Source organism: Sinocyclocheilus rhinocerous, unplaced genomic scaffold, assembly GCF_001515625.1.
Source record: "Sinocyclocheilus rhinocerous isolate Xijiao unplaced genomic scaffold, SAMN03320098_v1.1 scaffold314, whole genome shotgun sequence".
NCBI lineage: Eukaryota > Metazoa > Chordata > Actinopteri > Cypriniformes > Cyprinidae > Sinocyclocheilus > Sinocyclocheilus rhinocerous.
Window position 1 is genome coordinate 1,855,301 of NW_015630021.1, and position 10,971 is coordinate 1,866,271.

Sequence of the window (10,971 nt, forward strand, 5' to 3'; positions counted from 1 at the left end):
CTCAATTCTGATTGGTTATTTGGAATGTTGTTCCAGGATCAACAAGGATGTTTATCCAGGAACATGTTGTACTTGGTGAAATCACGGTCACACTTCCCCCTCCCCTGGCAATAACATTTCTGATTATATGAACATGGAAACAACTCTTTTGAAGCCAAGAAATTAAGGCTTGTGTCTATACAGAAACCGACTTTCAAAAATAAAACAAAATTATTAAGTATAAAAAATTCCATAGTGTATTGTGACATTGTATTGTGAAAAAGCAATCAAAGATTCATTTCAGCGGATAGGCATCATCGGATGTTTTCTAAACTGTATTTTCAAGAATGTTTTAATGATGTTAATTTCTAGGATAATTAATTTGGGACACAGCTTGGGCATGCATTCTGTATAGGGTGCGTCATAAATTTCACGAGGAGAACAGCATGAAAGTGTTTGATCAGACTTCATTTCCCCCCTCCACTAGTAAACCTCCATCCCTTGCTTTCCCTCCCCTCCCCTTCCTCTCCTCTCCTCTCCTATGCAGCTTGTCTTAGAGGCTGACGGAGCATTGAGGCGACCTGAGCCCAGCGCGCGGGCGGAACAGGACTAGCTTACCTTAATTAACGGAGCGCGAGCCCTGCAGGAATGCCAGCGAGGCGCTGTTTAGAGAAGGTAGGCGATGCCTTTATTTTCTGAGTTTAAGGTGACAAAAAAGACGGCACAACATCTTTTTCCGAGTGCTTGTCATGCTGACTACTTTTTTTGAGACTGAAAACCAGGAAACGCTTCACTATTGTGTTCGGTGCTGATGTTCACGCTTCGTTTAGCTCTTCAGATGAAATATTACAAGTATTGCTGATTGGATCAAACGCACTTTTAGAAACATTTCGGTCGTGAAAACGATTCATGAACCTGAATACTAATTATAAACATCAAACGTATTCACTATTTAACTGAAAATATTTTTGTTACTTAAATTGTGAAAATCGATGATCGACTTTACGATAAGACGTGTAGGATAGACTTAGAAATCTTAAAACATCTTGAAACAACCATGTGCTGTGGTTACCAGGTTATGCTTAAAAGTTATGCTTAAAATGCTTAAAACGTAACAGACAGTGTGTGTTAATTACTTTTACAATTGTTAATTGTGCTAAATATATACATCGTCTGGTCTTTGTGGGTCCAATATAATTCCACTGAAATGTATTGCAACCTCTTCCCATCTGGTCAGGCATTACATTTTTCTCTCTCTCTCTCTCATGGATGTTAAAGTACTTGCTATTTCTGTTCATTCCAGTTTTGCCATTAACATTTTGACAAATCACACTATAAACTAGACATGAAATTATGCTCTCTTCCCTCAAAATATTTGTGTTAATAAAATAATATTTCTACACTATTTTCTGTTGTATTTAAAATGAAACATTTTATTGCCTGATATAAATTGTTGTCTTCATGGTCATACTGCAGGGATGCTATAGCCAGCATGCTATGAGATGAACATATGAATAGAAGTTCAAATGGCTGATCTTAAAGTCCTCTTTTGTGGTCAAGACGCTGTCCAGACCGATCACCTTGACTGGTCCCTAAAACACCAACAAAGTCATCACTCAGTGTGTGCAGATGAAAGGGCCCTTTCCAATGAAGAGTGCTGCCAGGCGTATCTGGAAGAGAATGTTAATGAGGTGAACAGGCTTTCAGAACCATGGACAGCGCCTCTGCCAATTGGACGACTCTGCAAACCCAGTGAATGGGGATTTGATGAAGAAGTTGAGGTATGTTATGATGAGCAGTTTGAAACAGCTTTTCCTGGTGTGGCTGACTTTACTGACCAGAAAGACGTTCAGTTGTTAGCAGAGGAGACCAACTATGACAACTTCAGTTGGAATTCATCCAAAGATCTCCAAGAAGGCGCCCTAGAATGCTCGCTGCTGTCAGTTGATGATTTCATGGTGGATTCATCAGAAAAGTCAGTGGATTACGGATTTATAGGTGCCGTTACCTTTTTAGTTACTGGGATCTCGTTGGTTGTCATCTCTTACACGGTCCCACGTGACGTCAAAGTGAATCCCGATACCGTTTCTGCCCGGGAGATGGAGCGGTTGGAGAGAGAGAACGCCCGGGTGGGTGCTCACCTGGACAGGTGTGTGATTGCAGGGCTGTGTCTCCTCACACTCGGTGGTGTGGTACTGTCAACCCTGTTGATGATCTCCATGTATAAAGGGGAGATGATCAGGAGACAAGCATTTGCTTTCTCCAAGCACCAAGCCAGACTCTATGGCTCTATGAATTTTAGAAGTGGCGCAAGCCCGACCGGTGCTCCTTCGCTTTTGTCCCTTGATGAAGATGAAGGTCCTGTTGAAGTCTTAAGTTGAAGCAGCTTCTTGACATGTTATCTCCATACAAAAACATGATCATAACAGCTTTGTTAAACTGTGATCTAGGAGGACCCACTGTAAATCACATTTTGTCATATTTAAAAAACAATATTGTTCATGTAATAACATCTAAACATCTACTTTTAAATGACTAATTACTACTAAATTTGAGTCAAATAAACTTGACTACAATGGGTCATAACAACAAAAGTAATTTTAAGGGTCCAATCAGATTAAAATTCCACACAATTTGTATTGTATTTAATAGACAATTAAATGTTACATCTATGAAAATTTAACATACCAACATGGACTTGAGTCCTGTTTATGTGAAAAATATATTTGTGTGAGTTTGTGCATTTTTCCAAAGCATATGTTCATGTAAATATACAGCATGCTTTACAAGTGCAGTGATATAAGCCTCAGTTTCTTTCAGTATGCAGCTTTTTACTGTCATAGGACCACTCAGCTAAATTGCCAAATGTACATTTGTGTCATATTTAGCCAGTTGTCACAATGGAAAAGAAAAATACTTTTTTCTTTTTTTAGGCTTGGTAGTCTGTGTCTGACAGCTGACTTAATCATCAGTCATTGTATGAAAACCCCTCTCTAATCAGGAGGGACGGAGATTTATTCCAGTGCTTCAGAAGCCAGTCAAATCTATATATTTGCATTTGCATAAAAATACACACAATAAACAGCTTTGCAACAGTACAGGTAACATGAATGCACACCAGGGAGGTTTGAACTAATTTTTGTGAGGTTAGTTTATTTAGAGAATATCGGTGCTTTTAATGCACATGAGATGCGGAAAATGTGTGAGCAGATGTCTCTCTCATCAGTGTGCGCGTGTACTAGAGGAGTCTCATGGGAAATGACTGCTCTATGTTTCTCCTTCCCAATAGCAACTAACCCCATTAGAGTCACACATCATAACACGTAATGACCCGAAAGAACCAAATCCAGAATGCAGACTGCAGACTGCAGCAAAAGGCACATAAAACCATTGTGTAGGTTCTCATTCCCCGAAGCACAAGCTGTCAGAAACAAGTAAAGAGAACCTGAAACAGGCTAATATTTAAGTCAAACCAACTGCACAAGGTTAAAATCGAATTTTTAAAGGAATAGTTCACTAAAAGTAAATACTGAAGATCATTTACTGGCCCTCACATGGTTTCAAACTTGTGTGACTTTATTTCTTGTGCAAAATACAAAAGAATATTTTGAAGAACTGTTTTTGTGCATACAATGGAAGTCAATCGGGTACAAAACAACAACATGGAAATATGAAATAATATATATGAATTTCTACATTTTTTCTTCTTTTATGTTCTTATGATTCATTATTAGCATTCATGGAAACTTTCCATTCCACAAAAGGTTCTTTATTGTGGAAAAATGTGATTTTCAAGAACTGAAAGGTTCTCTGGGCAACCAAAAATGGTTCCCCCAAAACCCTTTTTTTAAGAGTAAAGAATACAGGTTTGGAAAAATAAGGGTGACTAAATTTTAAAACTAGCATAGCAAAATTTAGGCATATAATCTCAGGTTGCAGTTCAAGGAAAAAAATGTGCCCATGAGGCTTTGAACAAGCAATAGGCTCTGTTGGTGCTTCTGCTGAGGAGTACAGTCCGTATAAGAAAAGCTTACAGAGGGCCGGATCAGATTATCCCTCCCTATACACCAGCACTGCAGCAAAGATTCCTGACACCAGTGTTCTTTTCATCCCATTTCTATTTGACAGCACACACATGAGTGTTTTAATAGCCCCCCGAGTGTCTGTTTGTGTGAGAATACTCAAGGGTATCGTTAGACGTTTAAACAAACACTTGTAGAAAATTGCAGCTATTAAATCTACATGTTACTACCATCACCTGTGGTTTTAATAAAGCTTAATAGTTCACAGTGAAACAAACTCAGAATTATGCTTCTGATATGGGTGAAGACTGATGGGTGGTGGGGGTTGGAGTGGAAGTCGCGCATATTTTAATATGTCATGTATTTTTAGGTTGCACTCAGCGGTGTGGATAGCAATTAATGAAATGTCAACAATGCAAGACCACATCTACTGAAATAAGAACTGATTTAAATGCCATTTCTCATTCTCTTGCTGTCTCTATCTCTCTTTTGTCCCCCCCCCCTCCCATCTAATACTCTCTAACCAGCACTCTGTATAATAACTCAATCACTTAGTGCCGCTGGCATCAGGAAATGGGGCTAAATTGATTAAAGGGTCAGTATGGGTCAGGGAGTGGGTGTGGACATCATCTCAAGGTACAAAGATACGGTCATTGTGTTCACGTACACACAATACAACTCATAGCTGTGCCATATCATAAATTGTCCGTGGTGCAGTGACATCCATATCATCTCGCTTTATTCTAAAAACCGGACCAAGCCGGTCTGAGTGAAAAGATGTCATTAAAATGAAGTCCAGTCCAGACTGTCTGTGAGATACAGATGGAGTTGTCAGTTATATGTCATGTGAGTGACCCATCGGCCAGCTCATCCGTTCTGCTGTTTTTTTTTACTGTTTGGTCTAACTATTCATCATTTGGACATTCCTCACCATTTGTGCTGTTTAATGGCCTGTTCGACAAAATGATTTTTGTTACCTAGAGTTTGTTGCATAGCAACAGTAAAAATAAAATGTACAAAAAGTCAGCGACCATGAAGCGAAGTATCTTGGTGAAAAGGCACTAGTTCATCATTCATCGCTTTGATTTGGAAGCTCATTGTGTATCATGGAGACCAAAGAATGTAGTCACAAGGCTACAGGAAACAGAAAGTCGGGTTGCTGCATAGTAATGTAGCAGCCATGCTTATTTCAATGGGATCTGAATTTATGACACAGCAACGTCAGCGGCAGTTTCTCAAATTAGGTGGCGGAAATAAAGGCACCTTGGGGAAAAAACACAGTGCTCTATAGATCATTTCTGGGACCCTCATTGTGCCTTGTTGATGATGTATTACTGTGACCTACTGCGGTGGAGAGTTTTGCAGAAGTTCAACATTATAATAGCAAAGCCCGTTAGTGAGCCTGAAAAGAGACAATCATCATTTGATTAAATTTACATGATGGCATTTTCAAATTAGATTTTTACACTTTTGGAAGATGAAAAACAGCTTGTTAACCAAAACAGCTTTTCTTTACCGGATAGCATTATGCTTAGCTAACAGGCTGTTAGCTTGCCAACTAAAGGATAAGTGTCGACACAAAGAATGGGGAATGTTTAATTTGACCATTTTTAGCTTTGGTAATATAACGTGATATGTCATTTAAAGAACTTTAATGTGTAAATTTAATGATAAACACAACATAAAGCGATTTTCTATAATTTTTAATTCAGAACAGAATAGAATACCCATGACAAAAGCCAGTGGAAGGTTTCTAAGGTGTTTTGAGCAACCTGATCTTATAGGAAAAACATAACTATTTTACGATGTGATGATTTTAAATGAATTTGTATGATTGAATAAAAAAAACAAAAAAACATGAAGGTCCACCTCTAAACATAACCATCACTGGGACATGTGCAGATCATATGGAAACATAAAAATTTGATAGTATGAATTCATATGAATTTGCCACCAATTCACAAAAACTTAAAATAGTTACCAATAGCCATGAGATTTTGCTTGTTTTGAGTGACTTTTAGCACACTGCCAGGGCTTGCCAAGAGGTTGCTTACTTTCCCATTTCATAAAAATCCACCTCCAAGTTTTATGATATTTTTTTAACTTGATTTATTTTCCAGCAGGTGAAAACCGCTGGTTTATTCACTTAAGAAAAGCAGTACCGCTTCATTTTACACACTACATAGGGGTAGTGGTCTTAATAAATGGTGAGCAAAATTAATTAGTAAATAATGTTCAATAATACTAATTATGGCCATTAACATGTCCAGTAGTAAATAATATTAAATTTGTGCAATTGGAAGCGTGATATGTGAGTTGCTTTAATTGTAACAATTCTCCACTATTGATGTAAGAACTCCATAACAATGGGTCATGAGTCAATAAAAATTGAACTTTTCCTTTCAGTTCTGCAAATGCTATTTTCAACCTTTTCACTGATTTCCAGATTAATTTCTTTACCCGTATTCTTCGGTTAATGAGTCCCATGAGATATGTGGCACCTTTCACATGCCAGCTGAGAAAAAAAGTGGAGTTGGGGGTGTCAAGTGATGCGTAAACAAGAGAAACATACCTTACAAAAGACATCAACAATGCAAAAAGTGAAGCCACATCACTATCTTTTTGTGAAAAGTAAAAAGTATGACAGAACAAGTACTTTTCAACCATTAAAATTCAAGTTGAACTTAGCATCAATCCTGCAAGGATTTGTGTGTCTGTTTCACCAACAGTGAACGCCTTACCTTGTTGACTTCTTGTGCCTGTCGTTACGCAGTATACATATGGATCTGCAATGATTGGTTGGTGAGTTAATGAGAGCCAGCTGGGATCGTGTTTGCATCGCCCACACAGCAGTGTCCCTTTCTCTCTCTCTCTCTCTCCTGTCCTGTTAAGGGCACATATCCATAGAAACCAAGTTTCCCTTGTTGCTAAGGAAAGAACCCTGCTGAGGTTTGAATATGTGTAACATCAATTGTGAAGTCAATACTGCTGAGGTTTGCTGCTGAGTTAACGTAGTCTAACTTTGTGTTTCTAATTTAAAGCCTCAAAGAAAACAAGTTCTGGTTGCTGTTTTCCATCCATTACAAAACAGAGCTAGTGGCGTAAATGATGTTTTCCCCCTGAAACTGCTTCTACGGTTTACCAGAGACTGAATTAAAGTGGGGAATTGCTTTAGAGAACTCATTAATGTGCATATGGACTCTAGACAGTGATGGATGGCGCACAATATTGGAGACAGTGATGTCTTTTCGGGTTTTTATGAACAGGCCAGGTGAACTGTTAGACAATATGTGCAAATCATTCCCTTTTATGTGGTGAATGAAAAGCGCTGACTCGTGACATTATCATGTGGGGAGTTTCAAAAGCGGAGGGTGTAGGTGGACGTTTGCATAGAAAGGGGAACTTCATAACCTACACCCCATAATTCTGTGAGATGCATAATTTATCACTGAGAGCAAAGCGAGATTAATCTCGCTGTGGGAAAGCTTTACTTACATTCTTTTGATTTATGCTGCTATTATGCTTCATGCAAGGTTTCTCTCAGGCTTTGTCAATAAAGCTGGAGGCAAGAAGATGAGAAGTTTCCACTCTGTATTGATCTAATTTTTTAAGTGCACAGAGCACAGGTACTGAAAGTCTTAAACACCAGAGTGTTTATAACCTGTTTTTCCTGACACATTGCTGGCTTTCACAATACTATAAAATAATATTAAAGGGGTCATATGATGTTGCTAAAAAGAACATTATTTAGTGTATTTGGTGTAATGAAATGTGTTTATGCGGTTTAAGGTTAAAAAAACACATTATTTTCCACATACTGTACATTATTGTTTCTCCTCTATGCCCCGCCTTTCTGAAACGCGTCGATTTTTACAAAGCTCATCGGTCTGAAAAGCGAGGTGTGCTCTGATTGGCCAGCTATCTAGTGCGTTGTGATTGGCCGAATACCTCAAGCGTGTGACGGAAATGTTACGCCCCTTACCACTGTGATGCCGTGTCCCGGCTTGACGAGACAAAACCAATAAAACCCATTACAAGCGAGGCATTTGTTGCATCCAGTGGGGACATAATTACGGATTATAATGACTTATACTGTCTTTTTACGTGTTGCATCGCGCCGCGTAAACATAAAACCATGTCAGCATTTGTGATCGGAGAAATGACAAACAACAAGCACATTGCTCAGAACTCGCGTTTGAATCGTCAGTGGCAAATTCTTTAAATATAAAAAACGTACTTACAGTCTGTGAGTCAGAACAACCGGCATTGTAGTCTACTCTACCAGGATCAGGAAACAGTCCTCCATAAAATGCGCTGCACACATCTGAATATTTGGGTTGAACTTCTTTGCGTGAACATTTGGGCAGCGTTATGCAAATCTTCGCACATCGTGACGTTTTTGATGTGGGGGCATGTTTGAACGAGGCGTTTTAGGAGGGCGTGGACCAGTCTTAACTTTTATAAAGAATATCTCTTTGGTTTTGAGACTTTAGTCTTTGCAACTTTAGGGATCTTATCTATTCACGAACAGCTTGTAACACTCCAAAGAGAAAGGAAAACTTGAAATCGCATCATATGACCCCTTTAAGGAATAATAAGAAATAAATGTTAGTAGAAAGACAGGGAAATAAGTCAAATGAAGGCTGTAATTATTTTCATGTCTCTTTTGAATAACATACACATTGTTAATACAGCAAGACTGTTTTGAGACTAGGTATCTATTATTGCACATTGTCATATCAAAAACAAATCAGTAAGCATGCTGAAGTAAGTCCCCTGAGCCTAAAGTATGTCACAGTAGCTGTTTTCAGCTCACAATGTTCCAAATCCATTGGAAGTTGTGCAAACGCATGGAGTAGCTACGTCAGAAAAAGAACGGGACATCCATTTATCATTTATTCTAGGCAACTTGAAGCATTGTGCTCTGCCACATTCAATGTAGATCAAGATTAATTCTATTGGCTTTTGATGTGATGTGTCCAGGTGTAGACCACGTCTCTACACAGTTCACTGACTAAGGTTATGTTTACATGACAGTGGTGTACAAAAACTGGAAAAAAAATTATTTTGCTTTTTTTTTTTTTTTTAAGTTTTGCGTACAGGCGACAAAAAAGATCCCTGTCCACACGGATCTACAAAAAATAATTAAAACCACTGTATTATGCAAGCCAGGCCAGTAGCTGGCGATGTCACTTTGTAAAGAAACACTACGTGCCTGCGCATGTACCTATATACTGAACACGTGATACACATGAGCATGACGTCACTGTTTTCACAATTTTACGACAATAACTGTTTCGTTTTCAAAAACTTGCACTTTGAAACCCATTTTCAAAAGTTTGCATCTTCAGGCCCCCAAAACACTGTTGTCGTGTAAATGAATAGCCAAAATGTCTAAAAAGTTTTCCAGTTTAGTTGACATGGTGTCATGTCGCCCTCTGAGTAAGTCTGATTTAAACCACCAAAAGTGTAGCGTTCACGCTACACTTTTTCGTTCCATTGAGTTCCATTCATACAAATGCGAATAGGGGACAGGAAACACAAGCTCATGCAAATTCTACAGAGTTTCAAATGCCACGGTGTAATGTTGGTATTTGGGTTTAGGTTTCTTGTCTTTTATTTTGTTTTTTCATAGTCATTGTTCTTGTCATTGTCATTTGATTCCCTGTTCCCTCATGTGTTCTTGTCATGTGCTTCTTTAGTCAATAGGTGTGTTCGACTTGAAGCGGCGCTGCGCAGACCGATTGGTGTATGACATCAAACTACCACGAGAGCTCTAGAGAGCAGATGACTCTGCATGCTTTCAAATTGCTCTCGCGGTACTTTGATGTCATACGCTGATCGGTCTGCGCAGCGCCACTTCAAGTCGAACACACCTACGGTGCGTTCCAAATGGGATATATCTCCCTCCGAAGGGCACTTTGGATGTGTCATGTTGTGATTGGTTGTGTCTAATTTCTCATTGGTTGGATTGTGTCATGTGACTTGTTTTGTTTGATATATATAGCCCTCATGTTGCCATTGTGTTTGTGCAATCACTGTTGGTGAGTTTCTTGTTTATGTCTAAGTTTATGTTTTTTACCATGTCAAGTCAAGCCAAGTCTTTGTTTATTTTTGTATCTGCTCACATTTGGATTTAATAAAGCTGCACTTGGGTTTGTCTACACTCACCTTCAGTGGACTCATTAGGCTACACACTAGGCATTAGTCCTGTATTTGAGTCATTAATACGGTTCCATTCACACATATTTCAGTTATTTACGGGTGTGAAAACCGCATTAACTGAACTCTCATCTTTGTTTATTTTTGTATCTGCTCACATTTGGATTCAATAAAGCTGCACTTGGGTTTGTCTACACTCACCTTCAGTGGACTCATTAGGCTACACACTAGGCATTAGTCCTGTATTTGAGTCATTAATACGGTTCCATTCACACATATTTCAGTTATTTACGGGTGTGAAAACCGCATTAACTGAACTCTCATCTGTAAGTTTTTAGGACTCACAACCATATTTTTGGTGAAGCCCTGCTGTGTGAACGGAACCATACTGGGCAACTAGTGGTCTGTTATGTCACAAAGTGCAAGATAGACGCTCTGGCTGCATCTAGTGTATGTGTGGTTTCGATAACTTACAGAGACACAGATATAAGCTGTGTGTCATGTGAAGGTTAAGATCCAGTCACTGTCCTTCACCACAGCTACTCCAGACAGTTTTATGATCTGTGTTTATTACTCATATGCTCGGCTCTTTACTGAGGTATAAAAGCTGCCATCGGTTAATTAGGATTTGACAGATGAAATCAAGCCTCACTTGAACTTCTGTCATGTCAAATGTGATAAGACTGGAGTTTTTGATGTCTCCTTCTTTTATATTTTTACTATAGTCACTGTCACTATGGTTACAGGTGATATATCATAATAGAATACTGGCTTGACTTCAGTTGCACATTCATACAGAGTATTTGAG

The 10,971-nt window shown here is 38.7% G+C and overlaps 1 protein-coding gene across 2 annotated transcripts; it reads left to right on the plus strand.

Annotated features, from left to right (window-relative positions):
* Positions 1-578: 578 nt before the first annotated feature.
* On the plus strand, positions 579-2,360 carry LOC107739630 (transmembrane protein 74-like). Of its 2 annotated transcripts, none has more exons than XM_016551796.1 (2): positions 579-654; positions 1,456-2,360. In XM_016551796.1, the coding sequence occupies exon 2, from the start codon at positions 1,506-1,508 to the stop codon at positions 2,358-2,360; it is 855 nt and encodes a 284-aa protein (XP_016407282.1). In that variant the 5' UTR covers positions 579-654; positions 1,456-1,505. The 2 variants fall into 2 exon arrangements, with proteins under 2 accessions (XP_016407282.1, XP_016407283.1); XM_016551797.1 differs by lacking the exon at positions 579-654 and adding an exon at positions 876-920.
* Positions 2,361-10,971: the final 8,611 nt, after the last annotated feature.